This window comes from Limanda limanda, chromosome 11 (assembly GCF_963576545.1).
Source record: "Limanda limanda chromosome 11, fLimLim1.1, whole genome shotgun sequence".
Classification (NCBI taxonomy): Eukaryota; Metazoa; Chordata; class Actinopteri; order Pleuronectiformes; family Pleuronectidae; genus Limanda; species Limanda limanda.
This window is the reverse complement of record NC_083646.1, coordinates 20,221,027-20,238,967: the sequence shown is the minus strand read 5'-3', so window position 1 is coordinate 20,238,967 and position 17,941 is coordinate 20,221,027. Positions and strand designations below refer to the sequence as shown.

The 17,941-nt window shown below is 41.9% G+C and overlaps 1 protein-coding gene across 1 annotated transcript; it reads left to right on the top strand.

The window, feature by feature from the left end:
• Positions 1 to 1,048: 1,048 nt before the first annotated feature.
• trmt11 (tRNA methyltransferase 11 homolog) lies at positions 1,049 to 11,225 on the top strand. Its single transcript, XM_061081640.1, has 13 exons — positions 1,049 to 1,126; positions 2,583 to 2,648; positions 2,787 to 2,860; positions 2,976 to 3,057; positions 3,187 to 3,279; positions 3,386 to 3,520; positions 3,598 to 3,754; positions 3,839 to 3,919; positions 4,002 to 4,166; positions 4,818 to 4,890; positions 5,126 to 5,260; positions 8,389 to 8,509; positions 10,883 to 11,225. Exons 1-13 carry the CDS (start codon positions 1,049 to 1,051, stop codon positions 11,015 to 11,017), a joined length of 1,395 nt encoding a protein of 464 aa, XP_060937623.1. The 3' UTR covers positions 11,018 to 11,225.
• Positions 11,226 to 17,941: the final 6,716 nt, after the last annotated feature.

The window sequence follows — 17,941 nt, the reverse complement described above, 5'->3', positions numbered from 1 at the left end:
TTTTATGAAAACATATAAATATTTATTATTATATTATTTATTATTATAATGCATAATCTTGGTTATCAGACCAAATCCTTTGTTCAATATTTCTATTAGAAGAACAAAACAATCATATGTAGTTTTGGTAAACCTTGGTGTTATGGTTTGTGTTAATATGCAAATTTCATATCAACAACCTAAACTCATGTCAGTAATCTTTGGGATTACAGGTTTTGTACCTTTCACCTGATTGTTGTTTTCAAACATTTCATAACAACTGAAGAAAAGAAGTCAAACATTTTACGAAATCAGTGTAGAAGTATACAATGAGTGGACATCTTGCTTTGTAAAGTAGCCTGGCTCAATCCAACCTTTACAACCTTTCAGAGACTTGGAGCAAACACTGATCAGACATGATTGAACTTACATGTCAGACACTGACTGGATCCCCACTTCACCTGCAGCACCCTGTCATGGTTTCAGAAGTTAAAAAAAACCCATCAATCCTGTGGTTCCATGTGAATCTCACCTGGCATCTCTGCAGCAGTGCTGACAGCAGCAGGAGTGAGCAAGAGACGCCTGGAAAACCCGCTGTGATGGACGTCGGTGTCGGCCAATGGCTGCTAGAGAAGATATTAACAGCCAATGAGCGGTGAGTATCAGGAGATGACAGGGTGCTCTGAAGAAAAGCAGATTAGAGACAAGAGAGGACGCGACTTTGTCTACTCACGTTACTGTATTATACAAATCTGTGCATGACACAAAAACAACAACATGGCGATTACATAATTTAGTTGGTTAAAAATAAATAATATAAAGTATCTGAAATAGTGATAAAAACCAATGATGCCAAGATTCTGCAGAGAATAACAGCCGGTAAACATGACATGTGTTCAATGAGCACCTGGAAAAAAAATGTTGGCACCATCCAGCTTCAGTGTTTGAATAAACAAAAGAGAGGAGCCCATTCTACAACCATTTATGGTAATTTGAATTTAACCCACACCTGGGTACGTTGTTTCAGAGCCGGGTTTCCAGCCGGACGTATTTTGAGATCGCAACAAAGATGGCGGCTTCCAGCAGTCGAACACGCCTCCAGTATCTGCTACATCTGGCTCAGGATAATCTGGACTTCAGGTTACCGGTAACCTGCATAAACTACTCGCGGCCTCTGTCCGTCCCTTCGTGTAGAAGTTAAATCCTTTGGGGAGTGGGGGCGGAGTCCCGCCTGCCGTGCGGGGCTCTGGGTTAGCTAACACACCTAGCTTGTCAACCTGGGACAACTCACTGTCTGATGTAGCTCCATGAGAGGATCTAGTTTCTTCTAGCACGTTTCTCCACCTGACCTGTCTCTGTGTGTTCTGTCTCCATGGCTGGGACCAGTTACCGGATCAAATGGACACTAGGGCCGGATGCTATGGACAAATCAGGGGACGTTGATCATTAGAGCACATTATTATTAATGATACATTTAAATACTGATCTGTGCACCTGATACAAGGTTGTGGGTTTAATTTATTCTTTATTAAGGATAACGACAAATCTGAGGTGTATCAGCCATGTGTTATTATTCCTCACTGTGTTGTCACAATGCATAAACAATAAATCAACATATATATTGAACCTTTGTTGTATTGCTATTGATGAAAATTACACTGTGATAACTATTCACATTGTTTCATTTCCCTGCCCCAGTGGACACACTTTGCAGAATGCATAAGCTGTAATGGACACTTGTTATGAAACAGAATCATGATCGGTTTATTTGAGTGTTTCTACTTTAAATATATTTGACTCTGTTCCTGTGATAACATGTGTCCTTCCAATAGAAATTAACTTAAAGGGGTATTCCTCTGATTCCTCTTACTGGTCACAATTAGAATGAAAGTTTCATATAAGTACTTATAATGCAATTAAGAATGGCCACTGCTTTCAATCTATTGAATAAACATCTAGTTTGGAAAGCTGGCCTGCTGTGTGTCTTAACATGCGCTGATCAATAACTGCTGCTCTACAACATTATTAAGAATTTGTGATGTGATGCCAATTCAGTTACATAACGATATCTCAGCAACTATCAAAAACCAAAGACCAAACATTTTTTGTGGGTCTTGATATTATTTTAGGATATATTTTTATCTTTGGTGAAAATGTAAATCTTCAACTGTTATAATTACTGTTATGATGCTGTTATTCTTTTATATTGGGTAAAGCCTACTGTTTAGATAACTATGAAGCAAAGAGCTTTAAAACGATATGAGAGCCATTTCTCTGTATTACCTGTTTTTAAGGAGATGTGACACAGAGCCCATATCCAAGACTCATGCAATTTCAGTTCTTTAGTTTTCTCATGTGACCAAATCAGCATGAAAAATTCCATTAATATCTGTGATGTGCGTAACAAAAGTGTGATGGTTTGAGACAGAATGACCAACATGGGCATTTACCACACGGAAAGGGTCTAACAAAAGAACTTTAACGTTCCCACACTTTATAAACGCGATTTATCCCCATTGTTTCTCCTTAATCTGCCTGTTAGTGTAATATTGTCCAATAGATGCATGAGTCAGTACTTCTGCTTTTTCCGCCCCCTCTTGCAGGAGATTAAAGCTCTGCTGGCCCTCAGAGGAAAACCCTTCCATCCTGGTGAACACTTCAAAGAAAAGGTTTGCCTGTCCAGTGCATTTGTTATAATTCATATTCCTTCGTTTTCATTGCTGTGCCTAATAAAGTATGTTGCTACAGAATGACATGACATGACAGGGATCAAGACAGCCGCTGAACTTCTCTCTTCTTCTCTCCAGGCTCCTTTCTGGTGTCTGGATGGTTTGTGTGAGGACGATGTCCGTGGCATCATGGCCAGATCTGTTTGTGCAAAGTAAGCAATGTCCCTGCCATGCATTCATTAATCTGTGGTCTTGTCACCGTGGCAGTATTTCCTGCACTGTAGTGACTGTAATGTAGATGTAGGTTAAGATGCATTTACCTTGCAGGTCAGCTTTTGAGTTATGGGGCCACGGAAAGACGCACAGTGAACTCAGAACATCCCTCTTGACCTACCCATCAGAGCTAATGGTTTGTGGTGCTACAGTATATTGTTGTATTGTGTCATACAGACAAACCCATGGAATCCATTTGATGTAATCTAGAGTATATTATATGTTTTCATTTATATTTATGCTCCTCCTCCATATTCCTCTACAGACACCATTCCTGCACAAAGACTCCACCTACAAAATCAACGTCTACACTTTCAACAAGACTCTCGAGTTTCCAGACAGAATCAAAAGGATTAATGTGAGTCTTAAGATTTGTGGGATGTGTTCAGAAATGTATGTAGTGTTTTTTTCTCTGAAAGCTTGTGTATATGTTCAGAACATCATGATCTGTACTTTCATGTCAGGCTATGGAGTATCTTCCATTTGAGGGCACAGTGAGCCTGAAGAACTCCCAGCACATCTTCTGCTTGTTGGAGGATTACGGCACAGACCCCAACAACATCCCAGAGGATCCATACTACATATACTTTGGCCGATGGGTGAGACTCAGGACTTTGTGTTTGCATCAGACTAAGAAAAGTTAACCTGCAGCTGAACACTCCTCATCCTGTACCAGATAGCGGACGGTCAGCGAGAACTGATTCGCTCCCACAGTGTGAAGAACAGACACTTCATTGGAAACACCAGTATGGATGCCGGCCTCTCATTCATCATGGCCAACCACGCTAGGGTCAAAGAGAATGACCTGGTTTTTGACCCGTTTGTTGGCACAGGTGAGTTATTTCTGCCACTGCCCCTCACCCACAGACTTCCACCTGTGTGGGACCTCAAGAGTCAGTTCTTTGTCTCTGTTTCAGGAAGCCTGTTGGTAGCATGTTCTCATTTTGGAGCCTATGTCTGTGGAATTGACATTGATTACAACACCATTCATGGCAGAGGTAATTTTTTTCTACTCTGAGCTTACTTGGTCTTTTGATGTTATTATCATCGAGATTTCCTAAATGTGCGTCTGTTTTTCAGGTCGCTCGAGCCGTACAAACCAGAAATGGCGAGGACCCGATGAGAATATCAGAGCTAACCTGCGGCAATATGGCAAAGAGAAGATGTATGTGGATGTGATGGTGTCTGATGCATCCAAGTCTGTGTGGAGGGAGGCTGCTCTGTTCGATGCCATTATTACTGATCGTAGGTGCCGGTTATGTTCTTAACAAACACATTAAACATTTTAGAAATTCAGAGTATGAAAACCTTTTATCAATGTATCGTATCTGTGGTATAATTCTAGCTGCTTATGTTTTTTTAGATGGGGCTGTTAACATTTTGAGCGGGTAGACGTATTCTGAGAAAACCAATATCCAAATCGCTGCTTGTCCATAAACCTGAATCTTTGCCAGACCACCACTGTAGAAATTATCTGCTTTACTTGTACACATTTTACTTGCAGTGTTTAACACACAATGGATTATTGTTTTTTGCTGTATCACAACTAGTTTGTTCTGCAGCTACACTTCTGCAGGCTTTAGGTTCCTCTCTCTTTGTCTTTTGTAACAAAAGACAAAAAACCTCCACCAAGGAAGTTATGTTAATAGTCAATCAGATTTTATTGAAACTTGGTGGCAGGGTGGTGTATGGGCCAAGGACTTCTGAATTAAATTTAGGTGACAGATCCACTTTCTTTATAATTGTGAGATGGGTATTTTTCAATATTTTTGTGAATTTCTCAAGAAATAATGCAGATGTCTTAATGAAATAATATAGGAATATTTCGAGGACTGTACACAATTTGAATTCTGAGTTCTTGTTTTTGAAATTCCTCTGTGTTTCTTTTGTTTTCAGCTCCATATGGTATCCGTGAGTCCACAAGGCGAACAGGCTCCAACAAAGACGTCACTAAACCTGCTGACGGCATGTAAGTTCACCTTCTATCTTATCTACAATCAGACTAATAGTGTCTGGGCCTGTTTCTCTGAGATAATTTTTAAAAGCATAAGCCTGACATGTGCTTGAGAGCAACTTTCCATTAGATCCTTAAACAATCTCTGCAACTGTAAAACTTCAGCAAATAGTTTGTAACTTCCGAATGTGTGTTTGTCATCATTACTCTGTTCTAACCCTGTTCACATTTGTTTCAATCTTCTGCCCAGATACTTAGAGTCTCACGTCCCCGTCTCACAGGCGTACCATCTCAGTGACATCTTCACAGACCTGTTAAACTTCTCAGCTCTTCACCTGGTCATTGGTGGGAGGCTCGTCTATTGGCTGCCTGTCTACAGGCCAGAGTGAGTCTACAAACTTACTGTATGTTGAGCCTGTTCACATTCATGGTTTTTCGTAGTTTATGTTTTAATTCAGCCTCTGACAGTTACATTCAGGCTCAGCATGCTGATGTCTGTTACTGTCATTACTGACTGTGTTACTGACACTTCATATATGACTTTTTGTTTAAAAAATGCCTTGGTGCAGAAAAAAAGATTTATGTTTACATACATTCTATTTATAAAACAGGGTAAACTGTGGTAACAATGGAGAGCCCTGTTTTTAAAATTATGCTATTCTCCAAATAATAGTTTCCATCAATAGGGGGCAGACTTATACCATAAACCACAACTCAACAATACAGACTTAATATTCAGAGCACAACCTCCAAAACTATTATTGACATAATCAATTCTTAAATAACCAAACAACATGAAGAAAAGACGGATCATATTATAAAAAAGGTAACTTTTTATAAAAACCAAATGTTACATATAATTTAACCTGGCTTTGTAAATTCATTAGATCCACAAAAACAGCATTCCCCTTCACTTTCCCACTTGTTTTTTTGTTTTACCTTTGAGCATTTCCCATCAGCACTATTCCATTCCCACTCCTATAAAACATTGACCTCTTTATGTAACCACCTGTGTGCATGACAGTGTTCAGGTGTGTTGAGGTTTTCCCGCCCATACAGCTTGGCCTCAGTAAACCACAACTGACAGTGAGGGAGTTGGCCACATATAAGAAGGCTCCTCGGAAACAGAGCTGTACATTGTTGGATGTTCTGCGTTTTATGCAGAAAGTGTAAGTGCTGACTGGAAGTGCAGCTGTTTGACTGTTTAGGTTTAAGACCACAACAGACGGTGGCAATAACTGAAGAAAAACCCTGCAGGGCTGAGACTCCTTCAGGGCCCTGATTATAAGACCAGAAGGCAATAAGACCATCATGCATCCTCTCCTTTTTTCCATGTGTGTTTGTGAAAAAGTACAAATGTACTCACACTGCTTGCAAATCTTTGACTTTTGTTCACATCCCTTTGCATTTGTCTATTTAAAGCAACAGCGCCCTCTGCATCGCTATGTAGTGAATTATTCTGTTCGGCTCTGTGTCCAGGCGAAAAATTTAAATACAAGGCCATTCAATCACTTGACGGCATAGTCCGATAAACGGAACTGAAACACAACTAAAAGGGGGACATAACCCATGATCCCCGGCTGCTTGAAACAGAAGAGGTGCAACAAATACACCGAACTCTGTTTAGAATTCTTCATCTATATATTTCCTCACTGAATATTGGAGATACTTTTTAATGGATCTAGAGTTCAGCATTACCCTCGATCTTCTGGCCCTGATTCTGGCAATTTAAGCAGTGATTATCAGGGTTTAGGCCCAAGGTTGCACTGAATGAAAGCTGCAGCATCTTCCCTTTTCCAAGTCAGTGTATCATCAAACTCATCTATAAACTGCTACTTTAAGGGATAACGTGGCATAGTTTAGGTTTCTAAATAGGCATGAATGTGTGTGGTCTGGTGTATGAGCACATGCATACATGTGTGTCGTCATGTTCACACATTTGTCTTTGCTACTCATCTACCGGTGCTCGACACTGTGCCTGTCAGAGCACCGAGCCAAAATAAACGTCTGAGGCCAGCCAAGTCAGATATGTGAACTATCTGTCCTTGTGGTCTGCATGCCGACCTATGAGTGTGTGTGTTTCTGTGCACAATCCCAACGTGGGTTTTTCAATACGTATGTCTGTGTGTGTAAGCTCAGACGTAGCCTGTCTCCTGGGCCTAATCTGGGGCTCTACAGGGGATATATCGGGTTTCTATCACCCCCACATATGTGTGTATCCACGGCTATGGCTGTGATAGAAGCAGTGGGGATTGTGTGTGTCTGTCTGCCTCATGAGAAAGGGGAGTTGTGTGTGTGTGTGCGTGTGTGATGACAGGTGACACAAAGTCCTGTCAGCAAAAGACAGCACCTACATCAAGTTAGACCCCTTAAACTCTCTTCCCTGTCTCCCCTTTTAATTATATATACGACAGAAAGAAAACGTATAAAGACAGACGATGGAGCATCCGTCATCACAGCCATAAACTCACCTAATTACAACATAAACAAGTGAAGTGAAGACGTAGAGTAAAAAGTTAAACTGTCAGAAGTAAGGTGATACTTGTGTCGTTGAGTACAAATGTTTAATTTTCAGCCCATCATTTTTTACCTCAGTATATTTTTTCTGACATTTTAGCCAATCATTCATTTAGTTATTCGACACTTCTATTAAAAGCCATTGTTCATTGCTTCCAGTGGTGGGATGTAACAAAGTACATTTACTGTGTTATCTTTACTTTCTGTAGATTTATTTGTCGTATATAAGGTGAAAGAAAAATAGTGTAAAACAAAATAGTCAGTGATCAGAAGCAGCCTATGTAAAGGTGCCCTCTATAAAATCTACTGTAATGAAGAATAAGCAGTGAAGACGACCCTCCACTTAGACGGTAACACCATTCCAACAGGTCGACCTGACTGCTAACAACTCCTGATTGGCAGGAGAGAGTTATCGCCTCGCCGCGACGACCAAACCTCCTGTAGCCGCAGAAGCCCTGCATGTAGCCATGGTGATAGTGCAGGCAAACAGTGACATGCAAGTCTGGCTTTGATTCGAGACTGTCGCTACCAGGGATGGTGCAGGAGAAAGTGCTACCGACACAAATATGCAAACACATACCTCATGTGCTGGTAATGGTTCCTAACCTGGCCAGGCTGTGATGACAGAGCAGCAGTCGACCTGTCGGGTCAGAGTCACTTTTTCCAGCATCATCTGTGCACAGAAAGCTGTGTCTGCTGTGGTCTCGCTCCAACCGTCACATGTGCAGGGATTTAGTGAGAAAGGTGTTGGCGTAGAAAGCAGAGAAACTCAAATTTGGTTGTAATATTGACAGGATTGGTCCCTGTGTCCAGAGAGACTTTTTTTTACTGCCTCCTGACAAACTGAACAGTCACTGGGGCCTTACAAGTTCCCTCTCATCTATTTCTCTGAGTGTGCCCAGTCAGTGCATCATGCCCAAAAGAAGGAAAGTGCTCTACGCCTGTCTTTCTGTGTCCTTTTGGAGATGAATAACTTTGTGTCTTTGTCCTTTCCAGTTACTGTGAGGAGACGGTTCCTCTTAATCCATGTCTCCGGCTCATCAGTAACTGTGAGCAGATGCTCTCCAGCCACACATCACGACGCCTCATCACCATGGAGAAGATCAAGGAGCCAGAGGTGTGTGCTTATGCTTCTGAATGTGTTTGTATTGGAGCTGAATTTATTAATCAATCAAATGGCACAAGGGTAAGAGAAAATTGATCTGATGATTCATGACAAACATTTTCCACCTCCAAGGGGTTAGAGGTTGCTCTGATGGATCTCCCTCAGTTAGATTCCACGGAGGCCATGTATGAGATCTGTGGATAAAAATATGATTTTAATTTACGAGGATAAAACACACAGTTCTACAACAACCAATACTCTGTACTTTACTCCTTTTATTAAAACATGGAGGGTATTTAGATTAAAAGCAAGAATGTAAGCAATCTTAAATTAAAGCTGGAGAATGGATGCAGACGTTGCTATGGTGACCGTAACCTATAATCCATCTCTGTGATGTGATTGGTGATTTGTTCTTGGTCTTAAAGCAAATTACTGCAGAAAATAATTGACCCACAAAACTCTGCTCATATAGCTCCTCTCCACCTCATTTGGCACCATTTGTCCTCAGGATTTAAACCTACATATAAACATACAGTGTAAATATATTGTTTAAAGTTATGCAACGTGGTCACGTAGCATAAATGACAAACACATTTGCACATAGCAACCTGTGCGTGCTGCAGAATTAGTTCAACGTGTTTGTATGTGTGAGCATGAACAGCAACATAGATGTGACTTTTATGTAAACAGGGAGCACTGGTGTTTCCGCCTGTGCCGTGTTTTTTTTAATGTGTATAGCATACAATTGTTTGTACAATGTATATGTAACGACATAAGTAGGTGTCATTTACATGTATGCAGGATATGCCTGTGTATGTTTTTTGACATGTCATCCCAGTGGAAGTGATGGTGTCTCTCTGTCTGTCTCGGGTTAATCCTCACCATCTGGCTGCCATTGGCTCATTTCTTTTAAACTGAAACCCTAAATGGCTTAATCACATCGTATGGAAAACAATCCATCTTCGGATCTGTCATCCGTTCCACTTCAAAACCCCAAATTGCTCCCATAAAGGGCCTCGTATGACACACACACGAACACGCACTTGTTTGATCTTATCTGACTGGTATCTCTCGCTTTTTTTTCCTTTCCGTTTATCAGGGCGAACACTAGAATGGGTTTGCATGTCTATGACATGTGTGGACTCACACTCTTCCAGTGTTTTGACAGTAAAGCAGGGCCAGGCTAATTGCTGGTTATGCTAAACTAGTGCAGAACACACTCTCATCTTTTTAATTTATGGGTCATGACATGGTGTTAAATTAGGCAAATAAGTATTTCACATTGATTATATGGATCCCTCCACCTGTATAATTGTTGGCAAAGACCGAGTGATTATTTCCACTGTTTGTCAGTTGGTTGTAGTCATGCCTCTCTATTCTTCTTCATTTGGGGTCATGGTTAGGTCTGTTAGTCTTGTTACCGCTCTGAGTTTTTTCTCCACGTGGTTATGGAAACAGTTTTTAGTTTGCTTGGCAGTATCAGCAAGCAAACGAGAGGTGTTAGCTGAAAACTTACAGGCCCCAGCATCAGAGTCATCCTGTCCAACTCAACTCACCTCATTATTCCTCCTCCCAGCATCTCTGTTTTTTTTTTCTCCCTTCATCCCTCCGTTGACCAACGGCTACCTTACAGCCAAGACAAACTGTTTAGTTGTAGGGATTCATAACAGTTCATATACATTGTTCAGACACAAGAGCACAGCCCTGCTCCGACATACAAACATGGAAAAGTTATGCAAACCTTGGGATAATATACAGACATGTGGTGGGAGGAGCGTCATAGACTGGGAAGGAGAAGAGAACCTTCAAGATGACATATGTATTGATATGGTGTTATCAAATCTGCACATGTGCTCCTTTTGAAGAAAAAGGCATACATGTCGGCTGTGGCTCTTGAGGCATGGCGGGTTGTCCAACGGGTTGGAGGTTCAATCCCAGTCTCCCACATTCCGCGTGCCAAAGTGTCCTAAGATACTAAACCCCTGACAGCAGTGTCGGCAGTGTGTAAGGGATGTGTGATAGAGAAAGTGCTGCCCATTGGTGCACTGTATGAATGTGTGTATGAATAGCAGAAGTGTACTGTGAGGCACTTTGAGTGAGTATCAAGACTAGAGAAGCACTTTATAAATACAGACTATTTTTACTTGTCCAGTTTCGTTTTTATTAGCAAAATTTAATCTGAATCTGAACAGGAAAACATCCAAGGAAGCTGGATACAAGTTTGGATTTTACTCATAAAAACTGATGTTTTCAAGCACATATTAAAATCCATATAATGATGCAGTGTCTTATGAAGGCTCGTTAATTTGGGAAAACAGGCAACACTTCTCGGGAGCAGGGTTAAGTAAGTGCAGTACGATGATCTCTAAGTTTGTCTCTTTGCAGGAGTTCGACAGCCTGGCTCATCTGGCGGATCCAGGCTTCAGCCCCTTCCAGGGACACAATGCCTTCAGAGAGAAGTATTTCAGCGGAGTCAACAAGAGGAAGGAGGAGAACAAATCTGATTTGAATGGAGAATAATTTGATGCCTCAGGAGATCTGACAAAACAACTCTTCAGTGTCTTACCGAAAAGACAGACCACGAATCAGTTTGGTAGTGGATTCAAGAGAGTAACACAGTGTAAACTTATTTGTTATAATTGTGCTTTTTTTAATCTTTCTTACTATTTTAATTGTTATTACTTTTACTCCTGTACTTATTATTTTGCAAATAAATGGATAAAATGTTTCCAAATGATCCTTTTCTTGTAAATGGGGGTTACAACTACAACAACCGCACCCTAACCTTAACTATTGCATGGACATACAGTCTAAAGCCTTACATTTATATTGCAGTGATTTGCTTTCATGAGAAATACTTGCAAAAGAGAATTAATGGAATTATCAAAATTTAAACAACAGAGGCTGTGAAATCCTGATATAAGATGTATAAGATTAATATGGTTTAAGCTCCCAGAACATTGAATCCTTAACTTCCCAGGGCTGCTTTCAGACATGCACTGATCTCTAGCTATTGTCCTGAAACTCTCCGGAGTGGCTGTATGTGAGAACACAAATGTCTAAAAAAGATGTGTCGTACATGTAGCAGAGGCGACGATGTCAACTTGGAAAAACCACCAGATTCGAGGGCTTTTGGTGATAGAGGCCGATGCTGGTGTAGACACAAAAACGCAATCTCCACAGTGGAATTTATACATCATGTCCTGCCTCCTGCAGGCTGTACTCAGGCATCACCCGTAAACTGATCGCTTCTGAGATTTTCCAGTTGTCCTGACCGCCCCTGACCTGAACTATACACTGCTGCGTTTTTCTCATATGTGAAAGGCAAAACTCCACATCTTTCGGATTCAAAATCCTACCAATCTTTTTGTTGTGATTATCCTGTTGACATAATCAGAGGTATAGTGTCATGTTTTTACCAAGCTCCCCCAGAGCCACATAGAACATTCTGAAAAAAAGACCACAGGGTGATCAGTGCTTCATATCAACAGAAAGTTGCATTTTAAATGTCGAGTTGTTGACAGTATCGGCATCTCTGTTGTAAATAGGGTTGCAAAGGGGCAAAAAGTTTTCGGTAAATTTCCGGAAACATTCCATGGGAAGTTAAGCTTGGGAATTTTGGGAATTTTGAAAAAAAAAAAAAAAAAAAAGCAAATTAAACGCTGAGCAATAAAAACATCATTCAAAACTTTATTTTAAAGATGTATGGAATGCAGCACAAGCTGCACATTGAATTTCAACCCTCCACTGATCATTCTTCCATCACATGCACAGATAATTCCCAGCATCCTGCACACTACAGCAGGGCTATTGAGGCCTGCTGTAGTGTGCAGGACTAGTCAGGTAAGTTTCGATGATATTACTGGGGAAAATATATGAGCATGCTGATTGAGGATTGTTCATCTGTTCATCTAGCCTATTTCCATTCATTTATCCATCAATTGTAAAATATTTTTACAGACGATTCCAATTGTTTGGCTAACTATTTATATCTCTAGCATTGCATTAGTGTTTTTTTACAAACTTTTTTCTCATCTTATTCTACAGAACAATGCCACGTGCACTATCTCATGTGTGGAGACATTTCACCCCAAACAATGTAGAAGGAAAGGCTGTGTACATTTGCAAATACTGTGCAAAGACCTATGTTAAGAATGACACAACGATGCAGAGGTGTTTAGTCAAGTGCCCAAAGTTTCCTCAGGGCTCAAATCAGCCTATGACAAAACAAAATGTTCATATTTATGTCTGTATATGACAAGTTAAATACAGCTAGTATAAAATACCCACAACATTTCCAGTTTATTCCCATTAATTCCCATTAATTCCCGTATATTCCTGTTAATTCCCGTTAATTCCCGTATATTCCCGTATATTCCCGTATATTCCCGTTAATTCCAATGGAAAGTTTCCCACTTTGAATATTCCCGGAATTTTGCAACCCTAGTTGTAAATAGATCTATTTGAATTAAGAAGTGTATTTACTATAATGATTAGCCCTGTCTTTAATTTACCTCTTATGTATTTACAGGCCTTATGTACCAGCTTTCTATGGACTCACTCTTATTTTGACTGTATTTTTTAATGATTTATTAATATTAAGAAAAAGTGCTACTAAGACATATAGAGTCTACCTACACTTAGAGCCACGGTCCTGCTCTATTCAGACACAGCATGTTTAGGTGAAAGAGGGCCCCCCCCCCGCGCAGGCGAGAGCCCAGATGACAGAGCGTCCCCACCTCACCACACACCGCTACAGTTAGTCAGCAGCTTTTGTTGTTTTCCAACCACAGCCCGGCTCATTATTCATCTCCTGCGAGCGACGCATTCGGGCCTTTATGTACATTACCCCTTCACTCTGTTTATCAGTTGGGCCTCTGCCTTCTCCACCACACTTCCCTGTTCAGGCAGAGAGTTCCAGGCCCCATCACATGATACTCCGCTCGCCATCGTTTGTGGTGCCTTTTGTTTACAGTTCCCACAGTGCCCTTCAGTTGTCCATCATCATCGGGCGTAATCAAATGATGCCGCAGTGAGAGACCCAGTCTTTCTGTGCTCGTTGCTTCTGTCCTCTCTCTCTCTGGCTTTTCTTTTCTCGTCACTTGTAAATAATAAGTGCCACTTTTGCCACATAAGAAGACCCCATCAATGCTGATGGTGGTAGTTTTAATGCTGCCGCTGTCTATTGTTGGTTTGAAAAGTGCTGTGTGTGTGTGTCTGTATGTGTGTGTGTGTGTTCTCTCTGCCACAATACAGTGATAAAACGTTTTTCTCAAGAGCCCTCAGTCTCCAATGATGCAGACTATAATTAGGGAGGAGGGGGTTTCCTCTCGACACCGTGTAATGCAGTCCAGACGTTGAGGAAATTCTGTCTTTGTGTGTGTGTGTGTGTGTGTAGCCTACTTGTTAGATCTGGTTTCGTTTCCTGATGTAATTCAGTGACAATAGAACAGTTTGAGATCGAACCTGTATAAAATTGTCATTTTCCACCCACTGGTTTGCAACATAATAAATAAAATTAGGTCCTTCTTTGATTTACTTAAGTCTTTACTTTTCTTCCCTCCTATATTTCATATATATATTTTACATTAGTTCAATCCTCATCTTCCACTCCCTTTGTCCACCTCCCCTCTCCCAGCCCTCTCCTTCCCCTCCTCACCCATCTCACCTCTGCCCTTTACTCCTCTCTTTTTTCTCAAAGCTGACTCCCTGCAAGAGGAGCGGGCCGCTCGTTCGGAACAATGGCTCCTGATTAAACTCCCCTCTGCCCGAAATCTGATAGAAACCTTCAGACTGCTGAATCAGCTGGAACACAAAAAGGCTTAGTGAGCACAAAATGCACAACCCACATGTGCAGCAAACTTAAATCTAAACATATAATAAAAAATTAGAACCAAATAATAATACTGATTGTTATTTTTACATGATGGTTGTGATTGCAGTGTGTGATGGGTGTATGATAGAGAAAGTGCCACTATATAATTGTTTGAATGGCAAAACTGTACTGTAAAGCACATGGATTGTTCAACTTTACCACACTTTATTCAGATTGTAGAAGCAAATAGCACAGTAGAGAAAAAGAAGTGTAGTAAGTGAACTGTGTTGCCTTGTACAGGAGCCAAGCTGGACAGTCAGAGGAGGGAGGTTATAGTCATGATGTCTTTATGAGTCATGGTTAGCTGTGATTGCAATGGATGGCGCTTCCACACATTTGTCGGCCAGTGAACGATACCTGTTGACCTGATATTAAATCTGGGGTTGGGTCGTGGTGGCAACAGGTCATGCAAAGTACATTTGACGACATAGAAATAATGTTTCTTTACTGCAATTTGTCCGGAGTGGGTGTGAAGCATGAATGAAGCAGTGCAGAGTTCATTTAAAAGACATGACATGAAGTTCAACTCTGCAGGGACATTGGTTTTCATCCCAAAGTCATAGCTGCTAAAACCCACGATTTATAGGCAGAGAATGTGTGTGTGTGTGTGTGTGTGTGTGTGTGTGTGTGTGTGTGTGTGTGTGTGTGTGTGTGTGTGTGTGTGTGTGTGTGTGTGTGTGTGTGTGTGTGTGTGTTATAAGGGTTATCATAGGTAGGGAAGCGTGTGAAGGCCAAAGAGTAAATGCGCCCAGCTGGAGTTCAGGAGTTTCCAGACACACACACACACGTGAGTGACTGAACATCCGTATGGTGCACAGGTGCAGTGCACCTGTCCGTAGCCAGGGAGGTTGGGACACCTGCAGGTCCTCCGCCCCTTCTCTCCTTGCCTCCCCCGCCCCTGAGGTCATCACCGGCGCCCTCATCCACCCCTGGAAGCCCTCTGCAGCCCCTTCAGCTGTCGATCGGGGTAAGGTGAGAGCTGTTATCTCAGTGTCTGGGAGGAGCAGCACAGCAGTGGAGGAGCCATTATAGTGCTACAAATCACCACAGGGGTTCACGGCTGACGCAGCTATGTGAAACTCATGCCACGCTCGGGAGAAAGCAGAGCAGTGAGACAGAGAACCAAGAGTGGGCTGAGAGAGAAGCGAGGGGCAAATCCTGTGATTTAAGGGAGTTCGGTTATTTTGCAACTAATCATACAGCAACTTCAGAGCTAATTCTCTCTAGCACCATTATAGTCGGTGCCACTAGATGACAGCCTTGAGCAGAGAAAGGGATCAAACCGGCTGCTTCACCGATGGCCAAGGGTTCCTCATGTGCTGTATGTTCTGTGCTCAGGCCTACACACTGTTTGCCATACAATCAATGCTGTGCAGCCTGTAAACAAACAGTTGAGGGACGTTGTGTTTGAAGTGATAGAGCTGCGGTTGAGAAAGTGCAGAGCAGCTCCGAGCACAACACATCCTCTTTAAAGACACTCGCCTGGAAGTGATGAGGGTTGTTGGCACAGGAAGTAAAGGCGGTGATTGAACGGCTTGTCACACAACTTCCTCGTCCGTCTTCCACCTATTCACAGCCCACCCGCAATGACCATATTTGACGTTGATATCGCCATCCTGGATTTATCACAGAGTTGAGTTCGAGAAAACTATGCAATCCAGTCGTGTTTATTTCAAACTTTAAATGAACCACCAGAAAGAAATTGTTTTGTTCTGCTTCACATATGGTAGTTGGTTTGACAAAAGGACAAGTGCGTCTGTACGTGCCTGTCTTTATGGGTGTTTAAAGGGTCATCAGTCTTAATACGACCGGAAAGAAGGTTAGAAAAAAGTGTTAGTAGCAGGGAGCCAAGAGTCAAAGACAAAACAGCCAATGCGTGTATTTGGATTTTGTGCTTCATCTTGTGTTTATAGTGTGTATTTGTGATTTCCTGCGGTTGTCAGTGCTGTTTTTCATTAATGACAAGAAACCGCTGGATGGCTCCCTCACGCCCATTTTTAATGACTCTCAACTGCCAAGTGGGTACACACATAATTACCACCCCCCCATACACACACACACACACACTTACACACACGCATACACACACTACCAAGATGGCAAACATGGTGGCTGTGACACATTTCCTCTTCTAGTCTTGTAAGGATCATAAAGCACTAATACCTCGGACTGGGTGGAACATATAAAAATATAAGACACCATCGAGGGTGTAGCAATGCAATTTTCATTCATTCACACATTTTCCCTAACTATCGTATTCAGGGATACTACGAGCCAATCCCAGCATGCACTGGGCTGAAGGCATGGAAACAACCTGGACAGGTCAATCTGCAGACACACACCCTCACACTGACATTCGCACTAATGAGCAAATTTGAGTCTCCAGTCTCACTAGACCTGCACATATTTGCAAAGTGGGAGGAAGCTGGAGGTGCCAAAGGAAATATCTGTGAACACAGGAAGAACATTACAGAGAGGAAATATTAATATTCTCTGTGCTTTGAGTGATATATTTGCAACTGCTTTAAAAATGACTTTTTTATGAACTAATAGCAAACTACTTCTTCCTCCAGCCTCCCTTCTGCACTACAGTATATCATCCAGAGTCCGGTGCGTAAAAGTACCAGCAGATGCTTGTTCCTCCATTTCTTTTATTTTTCTATTTCAAGTCGTCTCTTTATCTCTTCCACCTCCAGCCCACTTTGGTCCCTGCATCCACCCCCCCACACCATCCTTCTCCCTGAGAAATTACATCTTTCAGGATGAGTTGCTCGGCCTCTCAGCAGTGAAGTGTGCTGTCTGTGCAGGGTTTGAATTTCAGCGATGCACCTCAGTGCCTTTTGGGAGGGTCTGATTGAGCTGTAGGGGTACTGTGTGTGTGTTTGTGTGTGTGTGTGTGTTTGTCAGTGTATGTGTGTGTGTGTGTGTGTGTTTGTGAGCATCCCTTGCTGAGTCGATATCTACTTTGCCGATTACACCGACCACTCTCACGGTTGTTTAGCTGAGCGGAATGTGTTATCCATGGGGGTGTACGTTAGTCAGGGCCAGGATACACGCATGATGCTCAAATGTTTTCTACTCCGGGACCTGTGGAGGGTATCACACCCCTATCGCCGCTGGGTGTGAGCTGCCTCCTTGCTCCCAACACACTCACACCTGTCCGTTCTGCACAGGTGGGCCTGCTAAGGACCGGCTGAGCCCCGCTCACCTGCATGCCTACTTGCATCTGTTTGTTTCACAATGTGACAATCTATCTCTATCTTGCTTTGACTTTGTTAAACTGCACTTTCTCTGCCAGTGTTACTGATCCTTATTCTCTTGCATTGTTTTCAATACATTGGGACCTTAAAATACACAGTGATATTGAAAAACTTTTAATCTGGCTTTGATATAAGAGAATAGCTCATATTGGAAAATACACCACTCTCATATCTGTATGAAGCTACACCCAGGAGATAATGCTCTAAGGTTAGTGTAGCCATGCTATCGCCATAACTCTGCCAACTCACGAGCTCCTGTCCAGTCATTTTTACCTGACTGGTCCCTGTCACATCACGTCACTTCCTCCT

Bases quoted from the DNA above. Each gene is read 5' to 3' on its own strand.
- trmt11 (XM_061081640.1), top strand. From the start codon at position 1,049: ATGGCGGCTTCCAGCAGTCGAACACGCCTCCAGTATCTGCTACATCTG. The intron at 3,058-3,186 runs GTTTGTGGTGCT...ATTCCTCTACAG, and splicing joins CCTACCCATCAGAGCTAATG to ACACCATTCCTGCACAAAGA. The intron at 4,891-5,125 runs GTAAGTTCACCT...TCTTCTGCCCAG, and splicing joins ACTAAACCTGCTGACGGCAT to ATACTTAGAGTCTCACGTCC.